General features: G+C 46.4%; 2 protein-coding genes across 6 annotated transcripts in view; one reads left to right on the top strand and one right to left on the bottom strand.

Annotated features, from left to right (window-relative positions):
• The window catches only part of VAV1 (vav guanine nucleotide exchange factor 1), a 64,931-nt gene extending 60,202 nt beyond the window's left edge, over positions 1 to 4,729 (bottom strand). For 2 of the 5 annotated variants that reach the window (XM_082205404.1, XM_082205407.1), the window contains exon 1: positions 4,394 to 4,727. In XM_082205404.1, coding sequence (XP_082061530.1) covers positions 4,394 to 4,597 — 204 coding nt within the window. In that variant the 5' untranslated portion in view covers positions 4,598 to 4,727. Of the gene's footprint in view, positions 1 to 4,393 lie in introns of all 5 variants that reach the window. The other 3 variants (XR_014214989.1, XM_082205405.1, XM_082205406.1) reach the window with 3 other exon arrangements.
• Positions 4,730 to 15,275: 10,546 nt separating this feature from the next.
• The window catches only part of SH2D3A (SH2 domain containing 3A), a 29,468-nt gene continuing 16,941 nt past the window's right edge, over positions 15,276 to 27,802 (top strand). The window contains exons 1-3 of the mRNA XM_082205434.1: positions 15,276 to 15,459; positions 23,111 to 23,276; positions 26,954 to 27,067. Coding sequence (XP_082061560.1) covers positions 23,271 to 23,276; positions 26,954 to 27,067 — 120 coding nt within the window. The 5' untranslated portion in view covers positions 15,276 to 15,459; positions 23,111 to 23,270. The remainder of the gene's footprint in view (positions 15,460 to 23,110; positions 23,277 to 26,953; positions 27,068 to 27,802) is intronic.

Here is a 27,802-nt window from a genome sequence, read left to right as displayed (position 1 = left end):
CTCAATTTAAAAGACATGACAGAAAAGGTAGAAGAGGGGAAGGGAAAAGAAAAAAAGGAAATTCAGGCAGCAGTTTTTACAGTTTTTATAAAGTCCAATTAAGAAAGCAGAAATTCAGGTTGCCAGATGCAATGATTACTGTTAGGTGACGGATGATGAAAAATAAGAGCCAAAGGCAGATAGTATTTCAGCATAGCCCATGGAATATCCCTGCGTCCTTTCTCTCCCTCTGCCGCAGCCTAGAGAAATAACCACTGCTAGATGGTGCAAAGTCAACGGCAACTGGACTCAAGCTGTTTTTGAGCTGTTTTGGTGCAAGTCCCAACCTCATTGGCAAGCCATTCAAGCAGGGCGCTGGCACCCCAACAAGTATTAACCTCATTCTAGTCCTAAGAATCAGATCCATTCTGCAACAGATTATAAGAGGGTAGCGTGGAGAAGGATGTCGAAGAGCTGCTACAGCAACCCTGGGTGCCAACTTATGATGTGAAAAAACCTGGTATCTGGGGAAAAGCCTGATAGAATCTGTTGGAAGCACCGCCTTGTTTTTAATATAGTGGGCTGAGGATGTGTCTGGATCCTAGAGCGGGAAACAAGATGTGAAGGCAGCACACACATGCCACTCTTCTGCAGGTGACTCTTCTGATGTGCCACATTGCTTGGGCAGCATCCATCTTGCCTCAACAGAAGCTGTGGCTCAAAAGAAAGTGCCCAGCAATGCATGCTGCAGCAGCTCCGCATGGCAGCGTGTTAAATGGTGTGGTGGGTTGAGCCCAGAAGCCTGGCTCCCTTAGTACCTTGGTTGTGCATTACAGAAATCAAGCAGTTGTCCAAGTGATAACAATGCTGATGATAGTGCCAGCACAAAAAATACCTTACAGCTGCCTCAGACACCAAACAAACAAAACAGCCAGGACTTCCCGCCAAACACCTCAGTTGCGTGGGCAACGCTAATCTGCCATGTTGTCTCATTGTCAGGCTTCCTTGCTTCCTCCTAAAATGGATTGAGTCAATAATTACTGGAGCCAATCCAGAGAGTGGGGAGCTACATGTGTCCTAATAAAACCCTAACATTCAGGGCTTTTTTCAGCTAGAACTCACAGGAACTCAGTTCTGGCACCTCTCCGGTGGGCGCCATTGCCATTACAGTGGTACCTCAGGTTACATATGCTTCAGGTTACATACGCTTCAGGTTACAGCCTCTGCTAACCCAGATATAGTGCTTCAGGTTAAGAACTTTGCTTCAGGATGAGAACAAAAATTGTGCTCCAGCGGCGCGGTGGCAGCAGGAGGTCCCATTAGCTAAAGTGGTGCTTCAAGTTAAGAACAGTTTCAGGTTAAGAATGGACCTCCGGAACAAATTAAGTACTTAACCTCTGAGGTACCACTGTATAAGAGAACAAGGCAGCTGAGTTCTGGCACCCCTTTTACTAGAAAAATAGCACTGCTATTTAAAACAGCACTGCTATCCTTTCCCCAAGGCCAGCCCAAGACATTTTGCTGCCTGTAGAAGGACAAGGTGGCACTCTCGTTCCTTGCACAGAAGCTGTCTGGGCTGGCAACTGAATATTATCTCCATGCTGGCTAAGAAATAGTGTCCACAGAGGACAGCAGAGTAGCTCAAGGTGTGTAGTTAGGCCATGTGGCAACCACAGCTTGTACTTCCCCACTCTGCTAATGGTAGGGCCGGCCCAGGCCTAATCAACAAGCCAGGCGCTTCTAGGGTGGACATCTGCCTTACCCCACAGAGGACATAAGGAGGGAGAGAGGTGCCTTGAAATAGCCCATCAGCAAAAATTTATGTTGTATGTAGGAAAGATAAGATGAAATGGTAAAACCAGTAGAGTTGGAAACAAACCTCATAACGGGAAAGTTTAACAAAAGTGATGGATAACGAAAATAAGAAGAAGCAAAATGTATAAGGAAACTAATATAACTAACAGTAGTGGTAAATTAATACAGACAGACAACAAGAATTGTATAAACATGAGGACTTATTTGTTTATGGATACACTATGGACCAATATGGAAAATGAGTAAAAATATATAAAATGGAAGAAAGCAATGTGATAAAATTATATGTGATATAAAAAACCAGAAGAAGGAAGGAGGGAGGTCAGCTCTGAAGAGCAAGTATAAATGTAAAATGTAATACAATATGTGTATGTGGAGTATCTAATTGAAAAACTAATAAAGAATATTTGAAAAGAAAAAAGAAGAAAAGAAAAAAAGCCCATCAGCTGTTAGCACCTGGGCTAACCAGGTCACCTGGTCACAGTCTTCTCTACTTTAGTTAGATGCACTGTATTTAAATTTACAGTAATTAGTTCTACTTCTGCCTATGCACATGCAAGTTAACATATGCAAAGAATTATGTAAATCTGTCCTCTTTTTGACCAGTGCTTCTTCCCCTGGGGTTTTTTGTGTGTGCGTAATGTGCAAGTGGCCGCACTCGACTCGCCAGATCTCATTGAACAGTCGGGTTCATATACTTGTTGGGGAGAGAGCAAAATATGGGCAGTTCCTCAATGTACATTCAAAACTCATCCAAATGCACATTTAAAGTACATGGCTCCCCCCAAAAGAATCCTGAGAACTGTTGATTGTGAGGGGTGCTGGGATTTGCACCTCTGTGAGAGGGAAACTGCAGATCCCAAAATTCTTTGCAGGAAGTCATGTGCTTTAAATGTATGGTGTGCAACTCGAATTCAAACAGTTTGAGAAACAAATACAACTTGCTAAACGCCAGGCAAGTCAGGCCATGTACAATAAGAGCCAAGAGGAAATGGCTGCAGGAAAATTCTCTTCCCTGTAGGCCACACTGCCGTGATATGAAATGTGAGACTGTGCTCCCATACACAAAAGAGAAATTTGCCTAAGCAAAACCAAGCTTTCTTCCTTGACACAAAATGTCTCCCCCGCCTCACCCACTACAATTGCCACTTGCCCACAAAGTTTACAGAGTTCTCAGAAATATGAGCTCTCTTCATTTCTAAACAAACAGCAAGTTTCAACCTGTTGTGCTGGGGAAATGCTTCAGAAGGTGAAGGCAGCATCTGCTAAATCGAATAAGGTCTGGGTGGTGCTTCTATAGGTGAGACCTCATACTTTGAAGACCTAAGCCCACAAATGATTCTCCCTCAATTTCCTTCCTGCCAAATATCACCTGCTGTCATTTTGGTATGTCTTATCAATTGCAGAAGTTTTCCTTTTTTGAAAAAAAAAACAAACACCACCACCTAACTGTACAAGAAGTTAACTGTCATGGTCAAAATGAGCACCCCTTATTCTCATCAAGGTTTCTGATTCCAGAGTTTGCATTTTATGATGAAAAATTCACCACCAAGGGCCTAACATTCAAAGGAACCACGCTCAATTTAGTCTCGTATACATTCCCTTCTTACATCTTGACTTGAGTGGCCACAGAGCCTCTCTCGGACCATATCAGCTGCCTGCAGCCATGGCTGTTCACATGCCGGTCATGCAACCTCGCCTTAGGTTAGGCCTGTGCCTTTCCATATGTATACGTCCCACATCACTCTTGCATAACCCCTTTCCGTGCTTCCTCCTTATTTCCACCAGCCGATTTCACCTCATCTCTACGCATGCACATACACCAGCAGAGGCATCAGCCCTCCTGTCTCACAGTCAAAGCGAAATCTACACATCTGTCCCACACCACTGTGCACCTTGAAACCCCTCCCCATCCTTTGCTTTGCACAGCAGCTACAGGCAGACCAATACTTCCCCACCCACACATGCAAGATCACACAGCAATTACTTTCTCAGAGGTAGCTTAACCCTTTCCCCACCAGATTCAGCGTACAAATACGAGGTGGATTTCATGCTCCGGCTTATGGGTGGTGCGCATCATCACATGCTCTCCCTTCCTGCTATCACAGCTCACATATATTGGTGGCATAAATCATAGATACCACACTCGATTCCCTTGCTCTTTCCTCTTGTTCTTGCTGCCTAGATCCTCTGACACCTGCCTCTCTCTACCCCAAATTATTCAGAGGCTAAAACCCCAAATCCTGACACACAAATCCAAAAGCTGTAGATCCCCTCAGCGACCAGCGCTAGCTTCACAAGCTCCACTGAAGTATTTCTGGTTGTGAGAGACTGTGCTTCCTACCAGTGGCGTAGCGTGGGGGGCGCAGGGGGGGCCGGCTGCACCGGGCGCAACATCTGGGGGTTAGGGTGCGCAAATCCACAGGTTAGGGGCGCAAATCCATGGGTTAGGGGGCGCAAATTACTTGCCTTGCCCCGGGTGCTGACAACCCACGCTACGCCACTGCTTCCTACCCTGATCTTTCTTCAGAGCAACGCAGACACAGCGACCTTGCTGGCTCAAGCGACATGACCCTCTTTCCCTTGCCTCATTGCTTACCTGGGACATTTGGGGACGCAAGTTGATCTCCCGCAAGTTGACAGCGTGAGCCGTGAGGTTGTTGAGGAGCTGGCAGAGTAGGACGCCATCGCGCAAGGCTTGGGCCAAGTCGCAGACCTGGGCACCCTCCCAGGTCACTCTGTGGTTGGGGGGCAGCACCCGGCACTGGATAAGCCAGCGGGCGCATTGCTTCCACAGCTCCATTCTCACCACCACCAAGACCCAAGGGGCTGCTCCTGGCTGCTGTGCCGGGGCTGCTTTCCACAGCCACCAGCAGCACCCTTCCTGGCGGCTGCGAAACTGCAACAGGCGACGGCTTCCTCTTTTGCAACTGACATCAGACCACAAAGAGAGAGAAAAGGGCTGGTGTGGGGGCTGGGGAACTTCCTCACCCCACCCCGGAGGAGGAGGTGCCAGAGAAGAAGCAAAAAAGCCCAGCTTTCACTCAACTTTGCTCAATTCTTTGCCAGGAGTTCAGGGTGCTATAAAGGCCTCTCTTTTCTAGCAGCAGCCATGGGGAGAGCAGTTTTCTGACAAGGCCCAGCTAAGGTAGTGTGCCTTAGTAGCCAATTTTTGGGGTACAAAGCCAGGAACCAAAATATTTCAGGTTGCCTCTCTTGGCAGCGCAGTGGTGTAGCGTGGGGGGCGCAGGGGGGGCCGGCCGCACCGAGCGCAACATCTGGGGGTTAGGGTTTAGGGGCGCAAATCCACGGGTTGGGGGCGCAAATTACTTGCCTTGCCCTGGGTGCTGACAACCCACGCTACGCCACTGTGGCAGCGTACACATTTTTTTTTAAAAAATACAAAGTATGAAGACCGGGCTGGATCTTGAAGCCCTGAGGGGCAAGTAACATTCATTTTATTTACCGTAAATACTTTCTTCACCTGCTTTTTTTCACAGAGAGCAAACAACAAAATAATAAAATAACCAAGAGGACGAGCAAAAAAAGCTATGAAATCATAAAGCAGCAGCCGTATCCTGATGAAAGGTCAAGAGAGAGAGGGAGCTGAATGGATCTCCTGAGGCAGGGAGTTCCACTGTCTTGGGCGTGGTGGTCATAGAAAAGGCTCAGCCAACCAGCTGTGCAGGGCCGTCTTTAGCAGATGTGGTGCCGGGGTGCAAATATCCGCCCAGTGCCCTCAAATTACCACAGATAGTGTTGGGGTGGCCATAGCTGCACACTGCCAGCCATGGGGGGGGGGGGAAGAGGCGCAACTCTCCCCCTTGCCGCTGTGGGAGAGTGATCCCCGTAGAGGCTTGGGAGTGAAGTTGCACCCCTCCCAAGCCTCCTTGGGAGTAGAGCGATCCTCATAGAGGCTTGGGAGGGAAGCTGCGCACCTGCCAGCCATATGGTTGGCGGGGCGCAGCTTTCATCCTAAGCCTCCCAAGCCTCTGCAGGGATCGCTCTCCTCCCGAGGAGGCTTGGGAGGGAAGCTGCATGCTCGCCAGCCTTATGGTTGGCGGGGCGCAGCTCGCGGGCATGCAGGGAAAGGAGAGGCCGTCGGCAAAGCCGCGCGGCTCCCCCGCTTGCTCGGGAGCCCCTGAGAGGCCAGCGCCCTGGCGCAACACACCACTAAGCCCTATGGGAAGGACGGCTCTCCAGCTGTGCTTTCCACTACCGTGGGAACATGGTGAAGAGCATAGTATAGAATCATAGAGTTGGAAGAGACCACAAGGGCCATCGAGTCCAACCCCCTGCCAAGCAGGAAACACCATCAGAGCACTCCTGACATATGGTTGTCAAGCCTCTGCTTAAAGACCTCCAAAGAAGGAGACTCCACCACACTCCTTGGCAGCAAATTCCACTGTCGAACAGCTCTTACTGTCAGGAAGTTCTTCCTAATGTTTAGGTGGAATCTTCTTTCTTGTAGCAGGGACATGGCATCCCATTTTGCCTCAGGTGCTACCCTACTCGGCTGCCATGCCACCCCACTCCCGCCAAAGCATCCCTTCTTACCTGGTTGTGTGGCGGCAAAGCAGATGCGACCGCGACAGGTTCTGGTGAGCTCTTGCGAGGTTTCGGCAAACACTTGGCAGGGTTCCTGCACAGGGACAGCTTCATGGGTGGGCTGGTCCCGGTGAAGATTCTCTCCTGACCTGAAGATCTTAAGGAGCAGGCTCACCCCTTCCCCTTACCAAGTGGCCCCAATATTTTTTGTGCTCCCCCCCCCAAACTAGCATCTTCATACCATTGGTATGGAGAAAATATACTACAAATATCATTACACCTGGTCTCTGACTTCAAAAAGGGCTCTGCCCAGACATAGTAAATGAGTAATCCTATGCTTATCAACCTTATCCATCCCAAAATCTGCATGTGTGTGTATGAAAAACTCAACAAACAACAGCTAGCTAACTCGAATTCTAAATATTTTTAAAAAGAACCAAACAAGAAAAGCAACACGAACAAGTCAAGAAAACCACAGATCTTTCCTCTGAGCTCTCTAAAACAGTCAGTTGGAAAGGAGCACATTCGAGCAGCTATATGTCATGGCCTTCATTGTTGAGCACGCATGACCTCATAGAGGACAGGCAGAATGGAAAGGCGGTTGGCTGAGCTGCTGTTTAAAGGGTCCTTGCATAATTGATCAAAGGACACGACACACTCACACCATTCAAATGGCAATGCCCATCAACTTGGGGAGGGCCTGGCCCCCTCAAATATTTTATTGGGGTGGCGAAAGGAACTTGGCCCTTAGAGTTGTCTCCCGTGATATCTCAATAGCTGTTTCTTGTGAGGTTAAGCAGAGATTTTAGCCCGAAAAGGTTTTAGATTTTAAAAATGACCCTGGCTTTCTTTCTAACCCTTAAAAGATCATGGATTTGCCAACAGGCCACATATAAATCAACCTGACTATGCTTTTGTGCATATCGAAAAGGAGGGAATCTGCCGAAGTCTACTCAGGACGTTTAATCTTGGCATGATGGACCTAAACGTCATCACCAATTCATTTTAAGAGATCAGACAGTTGTTAGTGGCAAAGTTGCAAGACCCCTGGTTCAAAAGATGGCAATACTTGAAAGGGTTATTTGCAACGGGAAACGTATCCCTTTTGGAAAAAGTTTGCAATCTAACAATATCATCATAATACGATAGGAAACTATTGCTAGTTGTTGTAAACCAATGTGGCATCTGAATAAACTTTGCAGACATAAACCTTTAATTTGCTCTAGCGTAGCAGCCTACAGAAAGCAACTTACAGAAAGAAGTCTCACTGTCCAGACTCCAGCCAAATGAATGAACGATCAGATGGCTTTTTTTGGATGTCATGCTGAGCCCTGCAGCTGTAGCGAACAAAAATTGTCTCTGGGAAATGTTGGTGCCTGTCATATCTCACTTACAGCTTCTTGTTCATACAGGCAATTTGTTCTTCAGGCTCTTATTTTTCATTCTTTCCCCACAAGTTCTTGCGTATGTCTAGCCATCATTTCTTTCATCTCCAACACTTCCAGGGCCTTTTCTTTTTCCAAAACCCCATGTTCTTTGCAGATCTCATTATTTTGCTTTTTTAAACTTAAGACTTATTTCAACATGATGCTTATTCTATTTTAGCTGCCATTCTGTCACTTACAACACACCGGCACACTGTTCTTGAGGTCATTCTGTATGTGGTAGCACTTTCATGTTTCCTGTTTAATTTTCAGTGACAAATTTTCAACATCCTCATTCAGTTTCTCTGCTTCAGCAGCTAATTTATTTTCTGCTGTCTTAGATCGCATCTAGCACAGGGAGTGTACAAAGTTTTTGTTCTTTGTAAAGCTTTTAATTATTTTATTTTATAATGCTTATAAATCAGAGAGAACAATTATAAGAAGGGCATGTCCATTGTGCATGCATGCAAACCTGTAACACAATAAATAACATTAACATAACCTATAGAAAACTGCATAAATTGGGAATTATTAAGAGCATGGCACATCTTTGTAGTTTGCATTGCCTCAGTATCCTTGAGAGGGAAATTAATTAAGGTCAGAACAGCACCTGCCACAATCGCCTCCAGAGGAGCAAAGTAATGCTGCAATCCAGCCAGAGTTCTCCTGAAGTTTTCGACAACAAACAGTAAATAAATTTCGTGAAATTTATAATCAGTGCTCACAGAGCGACACAATTAAGCAGGCAGTAGGTGCTACGAGGGATGTTGGTGGTGCTGCGGTCTAAACCACTGAGCCTAGGGCTTGCTAATCAGAAGGCCGGCGGTTAGAATCCCCGCGACGGGGTGAGCTCCGGTTGTTCGGTCCCAGCTTCTGCCAACCTAGCAGTTCGAAAGCACGCCAGTGCAAGTAGATAAATAGGTACCGCTCCGACGGGAAGGTAAACGGCGTTTTCGTGCGCTGCTCTGGTTTCGCCAGAAGTGGCTTAGTCATGCTGGCACATAACCCGGAAGCTGTACACCAGCTCCCTTGGCCAGTAAAGCGAGATGAGCGCCGCAACCCCAGTCGTTCATGACTGGACTTAACTGTCAGGGGTCCTTTACCTGGTGGTAAAGTCTTGGTGGGTAAATATTGGAAAGAAAATAATATACCCACCAAAGAATGGTTATGCAAGCTGACCGAGTACAGTGGTACCTCGGGTTAAGTACTTAATTCGTTCCGGAGGTCCGTGCTTAACCTGAAACTGTTCTTAACCTAAAGCACCACTTTAGCTAATGGGGCCTCCTGCTGCCTCTGTGCCACTGCTGCACGATTTCTGTTCTCATCCTGAAGCAAAGTTCTTAACCCGAGGTACAGTGGTGCCTCGCAAGACGAATGCCTCGCAAGACGAAAAATGTGCAAGACGAAAGAGTTTTCCGTTTTTTGAGTCGTTCCGCAAGACAAATTTCCCTATGGGCTTGCTTTGCAAGATGAAACTTCTTGCGAGTTCTTGCGAGTTTGTTTCCTTTTTCTTAAAGCCGCTAAGCCGTTAATAGCCGCTAAGCCGTTAATAGCTGCTAAGCCGCTAATAGCTATGCTTCGCAAGACGAAAAAACCGCAAGACGAAGAGACTCGCGGAACGGCTTAATTCCGTCTTGCGAGGCACCACTGTAATATTTCTCGGTTACCGGAGTCTGTAACCTGAAACTTATGTAACCTGAAGCGTATGTAACCCGAGGTACCACTGTACCTGGAACTCGCGAAGCTAACAGATTTATTAAGAGACAAATCTAATACAACAGTTAAGAAAGAATAGGATCATTTAAATAACTACCTGATGAATCAAGGTTCAGCACCTAAGATCTGGTTGTGCCTAGAATAACACTGCAAAAGCAGTAGTGTCCTGATACAGTGGTGCCTCGCAAGACGAAATTAATCCGTTCCGCGAGTCTCTTCGTCTTGCGGTTTTTTCGTCTTGCGAAGCACGGCTATTAGTGGCTTAGCGGCTATTAACGGCTGAGCGGCTTTAAGAAAAAGGAAACAAACTCGCAAGAACTCGCAAGACGTTTCGTCTTGCGAAGCAAGCCCATAGGGAAATTTGTCTTGCGGAACGACTCAAAAAATGGAAAACTCTTTCGTCTTGCGCGTTTTTCGTCTTGCGAGGCACCACTGTACCAAGATGAGGAACCAATTGAAATACAGGATAGTATCTTTACTAAGAACAATGAACTGTAGTGGTATTGGTGGAAGTCTTTATTTGTTGTTTTGTAGATAGTTTTGTATGTAGTTCTCTGTGTTTTAATTTAAGAATCTGTTTGTAAAATATTAGTCTAAGAATGAGTGATTTACTGTTATCCTAGTTATATATCCATATATATCCATATATATTCTTCCCCCCTTTTCTTCTTTTATACTTCTTTCTTTTTTTCTTCTATAATTTTACTTTTCCTTATTAATTTTATTTATTTATTTACTTAATCTGTTTGACGACTGTAAGTTTTGTTCTAATTGTTTGTGTATACAACATAATTCAATCAAAAATAAAGAAAAAGAAAAGAAAACAGCAAGACCTCAGAGCCTAGAGCAGGGGTCTGCAACCCGCGGCTCCGGAGCCGCATGTGGCTCTTTTAAATCTTTGCTGTGGCTCCGGGGCGGATACTAGCAAGGGGAGGAGGCGCATTGTGCGCCCCGACACTCCCCACTGTGGCGGGCGCTGTACTGGCTGTGACGTCGCATGGGGGCGGTGCGTGCGTTAGTCACGCACCGTCCCGACGTCACCTTCCCACCCGCTGTCAGATCGCGGCTCTGGAGATATATTTGTTTTAAATGTCGCAATGGTTTTGCGGCTCCCAGTTGTTTTTTTCTTTGGAAATGGGTCCAAGTGGCTCTTTTTGTCTCAAAGGTTGCAGACCCCTGGCCTAGAGCATGGGTAGGTAAACTACGGCCCGGGGGCTGGATCCAGCCCAATCGTCTTCTAAATCCAGCCCGTGGACGGTCCGGGAGTCAGCGTGTTTTTACAAGAGTAGAATGTGTGCTTTTATTTAAATTGCATCTCTGGGTTATTTGTGGGGCATAGGAATTCATTCATTATTATTTTTTCAAAATATAGTCTCCCCCCCCACAAGGTCTGAGGGACAATGGACCGGCCCCCTGCTGAAAAGGTTTGCTGACCCCTGCCCTGGAGTGTCAGAACTGGAGAATTCCTCTCGAACCAAACTTCCCCCTTTTACCAAATGCACCCACAAGAGGTCGTTTTGCTCCATAAAATGCAATCTTGGCAGCTGGCAATAAACCAGCTTCATCCACTTAATCTGGGATCTGCAAATGGCCTGTAGCTTCAGCTGACATTCACATTTTTCTGCTTACGGGACGCAGCTGGGCAACCAATGTCGCTACTTGGAACAGCAGTATTTTCAGGGGCACTGGGGGAGGGGCTGAATGTGGGGGCTCCAGCCAGCATTCTGGATGGTGCAGAAGAGTGGTCCAGGAGTTTGAAAAGAGCTTTTATGCCATCTAAACCAATCCTAACCTTTTCCAGAAAACAACAACAACTTACTGCTGTGTTCCCACCCAGCCACCTGCGGAATAAGCCTGGCAAATATGCAAATACAATTTATATTATTTTATTGCCTACCCTTACTTCCACTGCATTTATAGGATGGAAACTGAAGCAAGGTGAATTGTGTAAAGCCCTACAATAAGTCCATGGGAACGGAAAGCCCCTAGGCTTCCAAATTATTGATTATTTATTCATTTTAGACAATTAATATACTGCTTAACATGGAAGTTAGGTCTCCCTAGCCACTCAGACTCTCCTGTCAAAATTATCAAGTTATCGATTTCTCCAATCCTTTGTGAGCTTTCTGCCTTCCTAAACTACTTTTCCCTTTTATTGCCAAAATCTGCATACTTAAGTGTTCTTTGAGATTTGGTTTTAATTGGATATTGCCTTAAGCATCCAGTTTCTGACCTGAGAAGGAGTCTCTTGGTATTTTAGGAAGAAAAGGTGGAAATTAACAATGGACAATGGTCAAGTACAGCTATGAGGCTCTAGACTGCGGTGGTTTATAAGTGGCTCTTCATAGCACACAATATTGCTGAATAGTCTTTTAGTTGCTATTCTGATTTATTGATCTCTATTTATTGTCTGTGGCAGCTTTTTTAAAAAAATAGTCGCTTTGGCTGTGAATTGCTTTTGGGTATTGCTTTAAATAGAAAAGCACTCTATGAATATTTGAAACAAATAAATAATAAAAGACGCAGCCCCCCCCCCGGTTGATAAAAAATGTATTGAAAATAAGTAAAAAAATTATTGCAATCAGCTGCTCGGCTTACCAAAGACTGGGTTCAGTTCTACCTCCCCACTCCATACCAAACAGCTGATTTAGCAGGATTTCTCCTTTTGAAAAACAGCCTCAGCGGAAATGTGAGCTGCGCTTAACGTGAATGTGTACCTCATGTTCAAGAATTATTCAGATCTGACTTGCAATGGGTGGTTATTTGGGCGAGATCAAAAGATCACCTTCCTTTTGGTAGTTCCTTATAAAGAAGCAAGATCTTACTGAAGCCTTCAATACAGCAATGTATACCAGAGTTTAAGAAAAATATTCTAAGTATTCAGGCGAAGACATTCTCTAGGACTGAGTCATCAGAGCGAAGTATTCAAAACACAAGAGGATGCAATAGCTTGAAAGGGCAAGATGGGAGTGAATCAGTATTTGTGATAGCACTGGCATATGTGAAAGTGGGCTGGGTTCAACCAGAACCAGGACCAATAAGAACTACTGTGTTTCTTGGTTCAAACACTAGGCATGCAGTGGCCCGTTTGAGCAGATCTCAGCTTTGACGAGCTGGCGAATACTTCGTATCCTTGTAAGGTGGGAAGCTGAGCTCTTGTTCTGGTCAATCTTTAATATTTACTTTTTCATCAGTTTGAGTAATATACAGCAGAGGTTTTCTACCTTTCTGAGTCCACGGCTCCCTTGACCAAATCCATTCTTCCTGTGGCACCCGTGAGGCTCAGGAGCCCAGTTATGCCACCCATTGCCCGCAAAGCTGGCAGCTTATCACCCCTTTTCGAACACCCTCTCTTGGCAGCCTGGCAGTCTCCTCTCCTTGGGAGTCCTCTGGGCAGCCGCTTCTGGTCTCTGAGCTGCCCCTCCTGCCCCAAAGAGAGATGCCTCCTCACACTGCCTCACAGGGGCCTGGGAAGAGGATGCCCCCAGCCTTAGTGGCCCAATGAAGACCTGCCAAAGGTGAACGTGAGGCCAGCACCTTACCTGGGGAGGCAGCAGCGGGCGCTGTCAGGCCTGCATGGTGGAAAGGCTCCCTTTCAGCACTGGGCACTCGGCTCCCAGGCAGGGTTCACAAGGCCAGTGTGGCACCTTTCTGCCTGGCCTCCCTCTTGTCTGTCCATTCCCGACAGCAAGGGCTGGTGGACTGGCTGGGCTCCCTCGCCCACTTGCTTACTCTGAGGCTGCTTCAGCTCCTGGCAACCAGCAGCACCCCCTGGCCAGCCCCAAAGGGACCATTCGCTTGGGGAGCTTGTAGCCAGGGCTGCTGCAACAAACAGCTGTGCAAGCCTTTGGGAGGCTGAGATGGGAGAGGGCATCAGAGGCAAGGGAAGAGGAACAGAGGCCAGTGCTGCCAGCGGCACTCCTGACCACCATTCAAGGCACCCCAGGCCTTAGAACAGGGGTTTTCTACCAGTGTGTCGTGACCAGGGTGTCTTGCCCATAGAGGCAAGTGGCGTGGAACGCCGGGGCGCCAAGTTCTGGAGGGTGCCAGGGAAGAGGCGGAGTGCCACACCCAGAGCCTCTGCCTGCCGTGGCCACAGCTATGCTTAAGACGGCCCTGGCCGTGACACCCTGGGGTGCCTTGAATGGTGGTCTGTCTCAGTGGCAAGTGCTTCTTATTAGGTAGTCATGGTGGGGGAATCACAGCAGTTTCACCCTGGAAACTAGCTATTAGTATTGGATATAAACTCTAAGCAATTGTGTGTGGGGGTTTTTTAAATATATTTTTAAAAAAACACCTTTTAATTCTGTGATCTGAAACATACTTGCTAGGGAGTAAGGCCCAAGGAAGTTCTTAGACTGCAATTCTCTACACAGTGACCTGGGAGTAAGTCCCATTGAATCCAGTAGTCTGAGAAGTCTGCACAGACATGTATAGGATTGCAGTTAGGCTGCAATCCTATGTAGCAGCATCCCCCAGCCTGGTATCCTGTATATTCTAAAACACCTGGAAGGCATCAGATTGGGGATGGCTGCTATGCAGTATGTACACTTCCCTGGGAATAAGACCCATTGCATTTGTATTTATTTTATTCTCCTTGCTTTCCCCCAGACCCTTGGTCATCTTGATAGCCCGCCTCTGCACACGTTCCAGCTTGTCAGCATCCTTCCTAAATTCGGATCGAGGGAGGTAATAGTACCACTCTCTTTTGCCTTGGTCAGACCACACCTGAAATACTGTGTCCGGTTCTGGGCACCACAATTTAGGAAGGATGCTGACAAATACAAGTATGTGAAGCGGAGGAGCCAACTCTTAGGGGCAGTGCCAGATTTACGTACTGTATAAGCTAAACAAGTTTATAGCTTAGGGCCCCACTCTTTTGAGCCCCCCCCCCAAAAAAAAATTAAAGGGAAAAAAACCGGATGAACATTTCCAAAATATAGGATAAAAGACAAATAAAATAAAACCTACAATTATTATTTCATGTTACAGCAAGTTTCTAGAAACTAGATTTTGAGTCTTTGTAAACTGTGTTTCCAAAGGAACTTTTGTTATTGCCAATGTGTTTGCATTAAGTTTGTTATGAATAAAAAAGTCATTTTAAGTTAGAGCTTAATAATTATTTCACTAATATATTTCTTCATTATATTTCTCTATTAATAAACTTCTTTTTAATTGTATTTCAGTTCAACAATTTGATAAAAGATTCTGTTATGTGCAAATGGCTTTAGATACCTATTAGGTCCATAAATGACCACATAGCATATATTCAACACAATAAAACAGCGACAATTTGTTGTTGACAAAGGACAGCTGGACATTTAAGGGTCCCATTACCTTCAGTAGCTTAGGGCCTCATCAAAACTAAATCCGGCCCTGCCTGGGGACTGAGGTCCCTTCGGGTGCGGGTCCCCCCCCCCAAAAAAAAGTTGATTGGCATTGCCATTCCAATAGTGCGCGCGCGCTGCGTCTTGCGATCGATTATGCAGGGCGGGGTTTACCTCCCCCCCCCGCACTATTTTACTCAAGTTTATTCCATAATTGTGAAGCAGAACTAGGAGGTGCCCCCCCCCGGCGGAGGGACATTCCAGACCCCTTTCCGCGGCTCCGCGCCTTCCTATCGCGCCCAGGACGGGCCCGGCGAGGTCTGGAGGAGAGCCGCCGCCCGGGCTCAGCAGGTGGCGAGGTCGGAAGGCGAGGCGCGCCCGGGGAAGCCCCTCCCCGGCTGCAGGTAGCCGCGGGGAGGAGGCAGCAGGCGCGGCGGCTCGACGGCGAGCGGGAAGGACGAGCGCTGCGCGGTCGTAATCGCTTCCAAGAGAGCTCGGGCGGGAACCGGGAAGCCGCCGCCGGGCTCCCTCGGGGCGGGGAGTTCCGCGGTCCCCACCTTTGAAAAGGTGGGGCTTTCCTGGGAGCCGCGCTCCTTCGGGGGCGCCTTACTCCTCCTCGCCGCCGGCCTCACCCACCCGAAGGAGGAAAGGTGAGTCTCTGGGTTTCTTTCTGTTTAGGGAAGGGTCGGAGGTTTAGGCTTCTGGGCCGCCTGTCCTTTTCCAGGCGCACAAAACGGAGCTGGCTCTCTGCTACCATAGATGGGCTTCGGCGGAGCTGCGCGCGGCCGCGTTTCCTTTCCCACCGAGCGCGCCGTTTCCTGGTCTCCGGACTGGGGAGGGGAACTTCGCGGCTCGACTCGCCGCCGTGCAGTGCCGGATTTACGTATAAGTTAAGCTATGGCTTAGGGCCCCACTCTCTTGCCCCCCCAAAAAAAAATTAAAGAAAAAAAACCCCTGTATGTACATTTCCAAAATATAAGATAAAAACAAATAAAACAAATAAAATAAAACCTACATACAGTAACAGTGTTTTAATATACTTCTTAATCGTATTTCAGTTCAACAATTGCTTTGATAAAATATATATTTTGTTCTGTGCAGATGGCTTTAGGGTTAGGGTCCATAAATTACCATAAATTACTATTAGGTCCATAAATGACCATATAGCATATATTCAACACAAAAAACAGTGACAATTTGTTGTTGACAAAGGACGGCTGGACATATAAAGGGCCCCATTACCTTCAGTAGCTTAGGGCCTCATCAAACCGAAATCCGGCCCTGCCACCGTGGGGTTTCCGTGTGCCAAAATCCAGCTTAGTTTTTGGTCAGAGTTGTGGAGCAGTATCCTTACCTGATACAGTGGTGCCTCGCAAGACGAAAAGAATCCAATATGTGATTCTCTTCGTCTAGGGTTTTTTTTCGTCTTGTGAAGCAAGCCCATTGAAGGATTAGTGGATTAGCGCTATTAGCGGCTTTTAGCTGCTTTTAGCGGCTTATCTGCTGATCGGATCAGCTGATAAGCGGCTTAGCAGCTTAGAAAAGGGGGGGGGGGAGGGGAAAAAAACAGCAGGAACTCGCAAGACATTGTCGTCTTGCGAAGCAAGCCCATAGGAAATTCCTTTTGCGAAGCACCTCCAAAACAGAAAACTCTTTCGCCTAGCGAGTTTTCCATCTTGCAAGGCATTCGTCTTGCGGGGCACCACTGTATTGCAAGGTGGGCGTGTTTGTGTGTGTATGTGTGTCCCTCTGCCCCCCCCAACACAACACCAAGCCGAACTCCACACACAAAGTTATCACCATCCAAGAGCTGCACAACTTTTGCAGGTTGAAGGGAATTGGACAACATTCAGATACTGCTAGTAATGATATGGCCCCGAGTTCGCCCCATGGCATAGTTGAGTAGAGTGGATTTTAAATTGGCATCCCACTTTCTCAGTAACAAACGCTGAGCTCAAAAGTGGCACACAGGAATCTGAGAATTGTAAAGCTGGAAGAACACTGCAAACACTGTAATATCAAACACAGTAGGTAAAGGTAAAAGGTAAAGGACCCCTGGATGGTTAAGTCTAGTCAAAGGTGAGTAGGGGGTTTGTGGTGCTCATCTCGCTTTCAGGCCGAGGGAGCTGGCGTTTATCCGCAGATAGTTTTCCGGGTCACGTGGCCAGCATGACTAAACTGCTTCTGGCACAGCGGAACACCATGATGGAAGCCAGAGCGCACGGAAACACCATTTACCTTCCTGCCACAGTGGTACCTATTTACCTACTTGCATTGGTGTGCTTTCAAACTGCTAGGTTGGCAGGAGCTGGGACAGAGCAAGGGATTCAAACTGCCAGCCTTCCAATCGGCAAGCCCAAGAGGCTCAGTGGTTTAGACCACAGTGCCACCCTCATATGTAAAGCAAACAACAACAACATCCCATTCATCAACACAATCCATACAATTCACTAAAGTCATAGTAACTCACAGTATTGCCAGGATACTTCCTAATCACGTGGAACCTTCCCCATAACTACAAAAAATGAACTGGCTGTTGGTTATAAAATGCATTCACTGTACATGAATTATAGACACTTACACAGACCTAGAGATGTAAAAAAACATTTCGGGAGGGGTAGGCAAGTTCATTGAATCAGTGGTGGCTGGTCAGCTTCCATTGGCAGTTCCCTCACTGCGAGAAGTGAAGTTACAGGGAACCAGGCAGAGGGCCTTCTCAGTAGTGGCACCCGCCCTGTGGAACACCCTCCCATCAGATATCAAGGAAATAAACAACTATCTGACTTTTAGAAGACATCTGAAGGCAGCCCTGTTTAGGGGAGTTTTTTAGGTGTGATCTTTTATCATGTTTTTAATATTCGGTTGGGCGCCGCCCAGAGTGGCTGGGGAAACACAACCAGATGGGAAGGGTATAAATAAATTATTATTATTATGAAGAAATAATAATCGAGTGAGTGCCTTTCCCTCATCTGCAAGAAATCCCAACCAGTTGAGTCTGGGACCTGAGGCTTTTCTAGGACTGAGAGTGTGATTTGCAGACAGACTCTTAGTCTTTGGTGACTCCTTCCCTTCTAGGAATCAAAGGCATGACTCTGGTCTGACTGGAGTGGCTCTCAGTTTTTAAGAGGAAGCTGAGAGCTAAAGCTGAACAAGATCCTCATCCTCCTGGGAAAAGTGACAAGTGAGGTGCCACAGGGTTCTGTCCTGGGCCCATGGTTGGTCAATGTCTTTATGCATGACTTGGAGGAGGGCGATCAGAATGATCAAGGGTGTGGAAACCAAGCCTTATGAGGAACAGTTGAGGAAGTTAGGTATGTTTAGCCTGAAGATGAGACTGAGAGGAGATATGACAAACATCTTCAAATAGCTAAAGGGAAGAAGAGGGAACAAGCTTGTTTTCTCCTGCCCTGGAGGGTAGGAGACAAACTAATGGCCTCAAGTTACAAGAAAGGAGATTCTGACTAAACATAAGGAAGACCTTTCTGACAGAAAGAGCTGTTCGACAGTGGAATAGACTCATCTGGGAGTCGGAAGGTTGTGGACTCCCCTTCCTTGGAGGTTGAATGGCCATCTGTCATGAAGGCTTGAGTTGAGCTTCCTGCACTGCAGGGGGTTGGACTAGATGTCCCTTGGGGTCCCTTTCATTTTTTAAATTTTTTTTAATAAATATTTATTAAAGTTTCAGAAAAAGGAATTGCATTAAAGCAAAAAATACAAGAATAAAAGGCAAAAATAAAAATACAAGAAAAATACAGAATAAGTACACAGATGAAAAAATAATAAAAAAATCAACCTTTCCATATCTTACATTCATATCCTTGTTTCCCTGACCTCCTCATACCTCCCTTTTTTGTATTCCAATTCAGTTAATTAATTCAGCAATTTCTTTCCCTCCTTATTATCCTGATCTTTGATCTTAATATATTATAACATTAAATTTTTACCTATTTAAAAATCCAATTTTCCATATTCTTTTATATCATTACAGCTAGAAACCGCTTAGCTTCATTTAAACATCATTCTAACACTCATTAATTTTGCAATACTTCTGTAAATAGTCTTTAAATTTCTTCCAATCTTCTTCCACCGACTCTTCTCCCTGGTCTCGGATTCTACCAGTCATTTCCACCAATTCCATGTAGTCCACCTTGGAGTCCCTTTCAACTCTGCAGTTCTATGATTCCAAGGAAGAATATTTGTGGCCAGTGGGTAAAGGTAAAGGGACCCCTGACCATTAGGTCCAGTCACAGACGACTCTGGGGTTGCAGCGCTCCTTTACAGCTTCCAGGTCATGTGGCCAGCATGACAAAGCCGCTTCTGGCCAACCAGAGCAGTGCACGGAAATGCCGTTTACCTTCCCGCCGGAGTGGTACCTATTTATCTACTTGCACTTCAACGTGCTTTTGAATTGCTAGGTGGGCAGGAGCTAGGACCGAGCAACGGGAGCTTACCCCGTCGCGGGGATTTGAACCGCCGACCTTCTGAACGGCAAGCCCTAGGCTCTGTGGTTTAACCCACAGTACCACCCGTTTTAATTCATATCAGTGAAGCGGCACAGTTTGTGTCGGGAACCTTATTCAGCTAGCCGCAATCAGGGCCGTGACCGCAATGAACCGTGGAACGACTGAGATAATAAATAACGAAATTGGGGAAGTGTCTTCTCTTTCGTGCTTCTGCTTTGTCAAGAAGAAGAAATGACTCATGGTGCTCTTAAGACGATGACACCCCAAACCCTCCTGTTATGAGGTGTGGGAACTTAGAATCATAGAATCCCAAGCTTTTTCAGGCCACCTTCCCCCACCTTGCTTCCATAAACTCATCTGCATGCAGTGCTCCTTAACATATAAAAACAATATTTCAGAATGGAAGTTTGCACAACCCACTCAGGAAGATAATAACGCAGTAAAATTCAAAACAGTGACAATCAGTTGCACATTTATTCAAAATTCAATTTAAACTACTTAGTTTGATTAATTCAGCAGTGTTAATGAACTTGATCCAGTGATGCCAGCTTTTCAGAGACTGATGGGCAATGACACCTCCAGGGGCCCCTGCCTCTCACTTGCCTCTTTGCTCCCCCCCCCCCGGAACACCCCCTCCCCACTTTGGGAACCACTGTTTTCGCCTCTGCGAGGCCCTCTAGTTGAGGTGGCTGTAGTTTGGAGGTATAATTAGCTATTTGCTATTTATGGTCAGGGCCCTGCCTTAAAAGGATTCTCATTTAAATGCGACACTGGGAGGATAGAACGAAAAGGAAACTGGGGAGGAATATGCAGTTACACAGGCTTAGTTACATAGGCTTAGTGTCAATCGGAAGAGTAGAGTAAAATGCTTTAAATTAATAAATGTGACATTAGGGGGCTGTGCCAAAGGCTTCACGGAGAAGGTCTCCTTCTTTGGAGGTCTTTCAGCAGAGGCTTGACAACCAGATGTCAGGAGAGCTCTGATGGTGTTTCCTGCTTGGCAGGGGGTTGGACTCGATGGCCCTTGTGGTCTCTTCCAACTCTATGATTCTATGAAATTGTGCTTTGCGGAGGGATTAGAAAGAAGGAAGAGAGGTGGACTTGTTGTGTAGGTGTTCTGGAAATAGTACTAGGCATAGAGGGCAGCGTCTTTTGAGGCAGCAAGGGGACCTTGGAGAGCTGAGAGTGGGCAAGCAAAGGTCAGGGATGCATCTGGACATTTCATTGATTGATTAATTCATTCATTCAGAAGGGCTCCCAGATGAATTTACAGATCATTTTTTTAAAAAAAAAAAACACCACACACACACACCAACAGAGCACCTGAGGTTATAGGAAGGGTGTCTCTCTTCCTTGTCTTCAGGATAGATTCTTTTTGAACCAAACCCCTTTGGAATCAATGGTCAAACCCTGGTGAGAAATGGCCACCCTCCCCATGGAATTAAAGAATCGCGGATGGCGCTGTGAGTTAAACCACAGAGCCTAGGACTTGCTGATCAGAAGGTCGGCGGTTCGAATCCCCGCGACGGGGTGAGCTCCCATTGCTCGGTCCCTGCTCCTGCTAACCTAGCAGTTCGAAAGCACGTCAAAGTGCAAGTAGATAAATGGGTACTGCTCAGACGGGAAGGTAAACAGCGTTTCTGTGCGCTGCTCTGGTTTGCCAGAAGCAGCTTAGTCATGCTGGCCACATGACTCGGAAGCTGTATGCTGTCTCCCTCAGCCAGTAAAGCGAGATGAGCGCCGCAACCCCAGAGTCATCCGCGACTGGACCTAATGGTCAGGGGTCCCTTTACCTTTAAGAGTTGGAATGGACCCCAAGGGTCATTTAGTCCAACCCCCTGCAATGCAGGGATCAAACTGCAAGGCTGGCTTGGTATGTCTGGATCTTTCTCTGGGGGTCCGTGTGAGGCTGTAAGCACTGCTGTGGCTATTTTCAGTGTCTGGTGATCTGGGGTGCTGCTCTGGGGTATTCAGTAACCTGCTCTTTTGAAGACACGGAAGATTTCAGTGGGGGGATGTATTGGTGAGAGAGAGAGTGAGTTAGGGAGTTCTGGGTGTATTCAAACAGGTTTTGTTGTGGTTATGTATCAGCTGTGCCTGATGTGGAAATCTACAGGATGGTAGATTTTAAGTGCTCTCCAGGAAAAAGCACACCTGGCCTGACACTGCCTGCCTGCCTGCCTGCCTGTCTGTCTGTCTGTGCCTCTGGCCGTCCTCCCTAAGTCAAGCTGCTTTTGCAAGGATTTCCAAAGCTGTTGCTTGTGTGGGTCCTGTGCTGGGAGCAATGCACGAAAAGCTTGAGGGGGGGGGGAGGGGAAGCACCCACTGGACGGGAGCATTTCCTCTCTATTGTGTGGCTCACCCTGGCCTCTTTCTGTGTTGATTCTGACCAGCTGGTGGAGCTGACTGTTGTGCCTATTAGCTTGGCAGTGGCAAAGTTGGCCGTGCATGTGCACATGGTGGTGTGTGTACATGTGAGGAGGGGGTCTTGATTTTGGATTCCTTTATTCACATCTATCTGTTAGTGACAGACTCCTGGATAACTTTATTCTGAGATCAGAGCAAGGTAGGCAAGCTAGATGCACCATTCCCCCTTCCACATCTCGTGTCTTGCTTTTTGGTTTGTAAGGAGGCATCCCTTCCAATCAGGGCGCAGGGCCATTTAATTCAGTTGTTTTCTCCCTAGCATTCCAGGTTGATGCCTCAGGCTTGCTTGTGAGTTTATTTTGGCTGGAGCCATTCTTGCTGAATCAAATTACAGTGGTACCTCGGGTTACATACGCTTCAGGTTACATACGCTTCAGGTTACAGACTCCGCTAACCCAGAAATAGTACCTTGGGTTAAGAACTTTGCTTCAGGATGAGAACAGAAATCGTACTCCGGCGGCGCAGCGGCAGCAGGAGGCCCCATTAGCTAAAGTGGTGCTTCAGGTTAAGAACAGTTTCAGGTTAAGAACGGACCTCCGGAACGAATTAAGTACTTAACCTGAGGTACCACTGTAGACAGAAAGAGTCAATTCTGCCACCTTCACCATGTCTGTTGAAGCAAAAGAACCATTCCCAGTATCTGCTGCAAGCCTCTTATGTTTTTTCCTCATTCTCTTTTTTTAATATACATTTTTATTAGTTTTTTTAACATATCATTTCCAACAATCATTTAACGTAACTTCTTATCTTATACAATACTTTAGACTTCCGTCAACAACCTCTGAAGATTTTGTTCTTTATCACTTGTTCTACATTTCTTAATTTCTCTATTACTTTTAATTATCATTAACTAATAATTCTCTTCATAGTCTTCCTTGCAATATTTCACATAGTCCTTCTTACAGAACTTCTTGCAGTCCTGCTAGTGTAATCTGTTTATTACAATTGCTTTTCAGATAGTTCAAATATTTACTCCAGTCTTCTAAGAATCTCTGGTCCGGTAGGTTTCAAATCCTTCCTGTTAATTTATCTAATTCTGCATAGTCCATTAATTTCATTTGCCATTATTTTTCCGTCGGTAATTCTTCTTGTTTCCATTTTCCTCATTCTCTTTACTCCACTTACTCAAGTCTTCCTTGCATGAGGTGAAATTGTACCGATCCTCTGGAATTTCTTTTTTTAAAAAATCTTCTTTTAAGCCAGTGTGTTAATCTCTCTCTCTCTCTCTCTCTCTCTCTCTCTCTCTCTCTCTCTCTCCCCCCCCCCTTGAGGTGGATGAGTTCAGAGGGGACTTCTGGTTGTATGTGACACACTTTTGTGACATCGATTTCCTCCCCCTCAGTGAGTTTGTAACCTCAGTCTTGTCATCACCTTTCCTGCCCCTTTAAAAGGAAGTGTGTTTTTTATGCAGGCTGTAGAGTCAGTGGCGGCAGGCTGGAAGGCAGTTCAGAAGCTGGTGAATGGGGAACGGTCAGAAGTCATTTTCCGTGCAAATTGTCAATGTTTCTGGAGGAGATAGAGACACATCTACCACTGGAGAAGTTGTTTCCTCAACAAGCCATTATTAGGAGATGATGGTATGTCGTACTTTCTACTTATTGGTTTCCTTTTTAAATGCATTCCTCAAGAAAAATCCAGGGAAAGTGTTTGGATGGTACCTTTCAGTGTGAGTTAAGCTCCCTTTCTGCTAGGAAATGCGGGACTCAAAACTGTTCGGCTATGAGCTTCTGTATCTGAATAGGGAGAATAGAGCATGGGTAGGCAAACTAAGGCCCAGGGGCTGGATGCGGCCCAATCTCCTTCTAAATCCGGCCTGCGGATGGTCCAGGAATCAGTGTGGTTTTACATGAGTAGAATGTGTCCTTTTATTTAAAATGCATCTCTGGTTTATTTGTGGGGCATAGGAATTCATTCACTCCCCCCCACTAAAAAAAAAAGCCTGGCCCCCAACAAGGTCTGAGGGACAGTGGACCAGCCCCCTGCTGAAAAAGTTTGCTGGCCCCTGTTTTAATGTGTTGTAAATGGCTTTGAGATTTTTTCCCCTTTAAAATATAAAGCAGTATAGAAATAAAATTAATAATAATAACAGTAAGTTCCATTGCAAAAAACCTGCCTAGAGATTCTGTTGTGCCGACCGTAACCCAGGTTTAAGAGGTGCCATTTGGCGATTAGCTTATATACCTGAGTTTCTTTTTTATAATTTTTATTAAATTTTTCTTTTACAAATTCACCATCCCAAACAATATTCACAAATTTCAACTTTTTGGACTTCCACCAGCTTTTCCACCAATCATCCATATTTTCTATTTTAATGCATTTTCTAACATTATATTGCCATTTAATATATCCTTTTCAGATCTACTTCTTTTTTACAATACATCTTTAACTCTCACAAAACCTCTTTAAATCCTACTAACGTTGTCTGTTCATCACATATGCTTTTCAGGTAATCTGTAAACTTTCCCCAGCCCTCAATGAACCTGTGATCATGTTGGTTATATACCTGAGTTTCTAACACTGGTCAAGGGTGGGGAAGAGGCTGTCAATACCTGCAAATCCCAGAGCTTTACTTCCAAGTAAGAGAGAGTGCAGATACAATGAAGCCCATTTAATTGGGTTTGAGGGTGGGGCCGCATCAGAGTCCCCCCGCACTGTTGCATTCTTGGAAGCAGAAACACTCTAATCAAGCTTCTAATTCAGGTGGTACAATGGGGGCACCCAGCTAGAATGTTGCTTGGAGTGGGAGTCTTTAGGAGACTTTTGAAAATGCACTTTCTGGCTGGGTTGGCAACTCTTTTCCCCCCCGGTCAGAACGGAACGATCTTTCAGATTCCTATGAACAATGGCGCTACTGATCATGGCCGTGCAGCCTTAAGATTGAGAGGCGATTTTAGCTGGAAAATGTTGACCAGCTTGTTGGGCAAGGGATTCATGTCACGCCTTTTTGGCTTCCGTTTCTTCACCTGCGCTGAGCCTGCTTCTGAAGACAGCACTGCTTTCATTTTCCAACACTCCTTTCCTGTTAATGGTTAATTCCATCCCTAGGCAAACAACACCAGAAGGAGAAAGTGCTTGTTTCTTTCTGGTAGGTTGTCATGGCTCCAGGCTGCTGCTGGCTGTTATCTCTCCCCCCCCACCTGCTCCTGCAGGGCCAACCCAAGAAGTTTACCTGTCCCAAGCAGGTACCCTGTGAAATGGAGGGGTTAGGAGTGCACCTCTTTTACTTCTTGCAACATTGCAGAGCATGTTGGCATCACAACTATGAATATGTACACTGTGTTTGGTCATGTGATAGGAATTTTGAGGTCTTTAGGTTTTAAGGTACCCCTGCCCGAACGGGCCAGTCTTGACAGACTCTGGGGTTTGTGCGCCCATCTCACATCTATAGGCCGGGGGCCAGCGCTGTCCGGAGACACTTCCGGGTCACGTGGCCAGCGTGACAAGCTGCATCTGGCGAGCCAGCGCAGCACACGGAACGCCGTTTACCTTCCCGCTGGTAAGCGGTACCTATTTATCTACTTGCACCCGGGGGTGCTTTCGAACTGCTAGGTTGGCAGGCGCTGGGACCGAGCAGCGGGAGTGCACCCCGCCGCGGGGATTCGAACCGCCGACCTTTCGATCGGCAAGCCCTAGGCGCTGAGGCTTTAACCCACAGCGCCACCCGCGTCCCACTTTGAGGTCTTAGATATATGTTAAAATGTTCATAAGTGTACCAACCAAGCACGTACATAGATCAGCACAGGAAGACCGACCTGAAGCCATTTTGATTCCTAAACTGAGCAAATGTTTTCTCTGCAAGGTCAAAGTGGAAAAGCCTCCCCATTGTCTTTTCCTTCACAAATCCTGTCTTAAGGGCACATTTAAAATATGAATAGGGTGTGAGCCTGTGATCTGGCCCAGAAACTCTTTATCATTACAAAAGACTGGCCAGGCTCCCCAGGCAACCCAATCAAGTAACCTGCCAGACAGGAGATAAACAATGACAGCAGAAAAACAACATTCAATTTTCTGTTTTAAGACCGCCTTTTCTGTGATGTAGGTATCATGTATCTGAGGGGGGTCTTAGGTTACACCCCTTCTGTGATGTACAGTGGTGCCTCGCAAGAAGAAATTAATCCGTTCCGCGAGTCTCTTCGTCTTGCGTTTTTTTCGTCTTGTGAAGCACAGCTATTAGCGGCTTAGCGGCTATTAGCGGCTTAGCGGCTTAGCGGCTATTAACAGCTTAGTGGCTTAGGGGCTTTAAGAAAAAGGAAACAAACTCGCAAGACATTTCGTCTTGCGAAGCAAGCCCATAGGGAAATTCGTCTTGTGGAACGACTCAAAAAATGGAAAACTCTTTCATCTTGCGCGTTTTTTATCTTGCGAGGCATTCGTCTTGCGAGGTACCACTGTATGTATGATGTTTCTGGGGGTGGTCTTGTTCTACAGGGTGGCAATTTCAAAAGTTTTTATAAGGCCTTGGATGCCATTTTTCTGGGTTCCTCCTCTCTCCTGCGGGTGAGGGGAGCACCCTGTTGCAACAGATCAATAAAGATCAAGCTTACTAGCTGCTTTGCTTCTCAATTTTCTCTGGTTGGCCTCTGTTATTTTCTCCTACCACTAGGGAACCTATGTAAGGACTCTATATGGGCTCTTGGATACTCCATAAGGGAAAAGGGCAATTTTTGTTTAAAACAGTCCACTGTCTTCTGTAATGCTTTCCCCCCATTTATATCCCACAAGAGTTCAAGATGGTGCACCTGATTCTCCCCCTCATTTAATCCCCACATCATCCTGTGAGGTGGGGCTCGACAGAGACATAAGAGAGTTACTGGCCCAAGGCCACTCACTGAGCTCCAAGGCTGAGCGGATCTGCCAGTCCTAGTTTGGGCACTTGAACCAATATGCACTGCTGAAATCTACTTATGCAGGCAACTCTCAACTTAGGCAGGGATTGCCAGGCAAAGCCAAAATTGTGTATAGTCAAAACACATTGCCTTCAAGGGTGGTGAGATTGCCAAAGTCTTTTTTACTCGTTTTTGACCCCCTTTTAAATATTTTTTTTGCCAAGCATGTAAAGCTGAATGCACACAAGTTTTAAATGCACGTAAGCTACAAGTTACCTGGACTAACATTGCGGACTATTTATGTTGTACTGTACATCAATATTTTCTTATACGCAGCTTAGCAGCTGTTTTATGTCTTGTGCCCCTTGCCTGGTTAACGCCGTTTCCTTCTTTCTTGCTCCAATCTAAACCACTTGGCACCTGAGCAGAAGAATATGGAACTGGCTGGTGAGAAGCTGAGGAAGGAGCTGGAAGAGGAGTTGAAACTGGACCCTGAGCAACTTCGCAGCCACGCCTGGTACCACGGCTGTCTGCCACGCCAGGTAATAGCCCACAGATACTGTGGCAGTGAGCGGGAGGAGAACTTAACAATGCTTTCCTGGGACTGTCTCTTAACTCTTGGAAAGTGTAGAAATCTGCCGGTGGTACCCTAAACTGTTCTGAATGGCAAAGGTCTGCTTCTCCCAATGTATTCATGATTACTTGTTCCATTTCTCTCCCATCCATCAACTAAGTCCTCTGCGTTGGCTCACAGCTGAATGAAACAATAACATGCAGTAGAAAATGTAGTGGAATTCAGCACGATGGTATTATTTGTAATGCCTGCCCTGCTCAACGCAAAGCCCTTTACAAAGCTATCTTAATCCTCTTTGCCTCTTTCGGAAGTTTGGACAAAGAGGAGGAGCTGTTTCAGCACAGAGAGCAGGCACAGTGGTGGTGAAATCATAGATGAAGATGGTTCTGTGTCTCCAAAGTGTGCGGAAGCTGCAAATTCCATGTCCTCTCAAAGGGGGGGGGGGAAGATCATAGAATTGTAGAGTTAGAAGGGATCCAAACAGTCACCCAGTACAACGCCCTATAAAATCTCTTCCCACTGTGGATTCCCTATGGCAGAGGTTTTCAATCTTTGGCAGCCTCTCTCCCTCTTCCAGACACCCTCCCTTGTGGAGGGTTCCTCCAGCCTTCTCTCCACTCTCCTTAGGAGTCCTCTTGGCAGCCACTGCTGCCGCCCCTGGTCTGTGAGCTGCCCCCCCCCCGCCCCAAAGAGAGGTGTCTCC

This window comes from Podarcis vaucheri, assembly GCF_965113315.1.
Source record: "Podarcis vaucheri genome assembly, chromosome: 17".
NCBI classification, from domain to species: domain Eukaryota; kingdom Metazoa; phylum Chordata; class Lepidosauria; order Squamata; family Lacertidae; genus Podarcis; species Podarcis vaucheri.
Note: the sequence above shows the minus strand (reverse complement) of the source record. Positions and strands in the feature narration are given on the sequence as shown.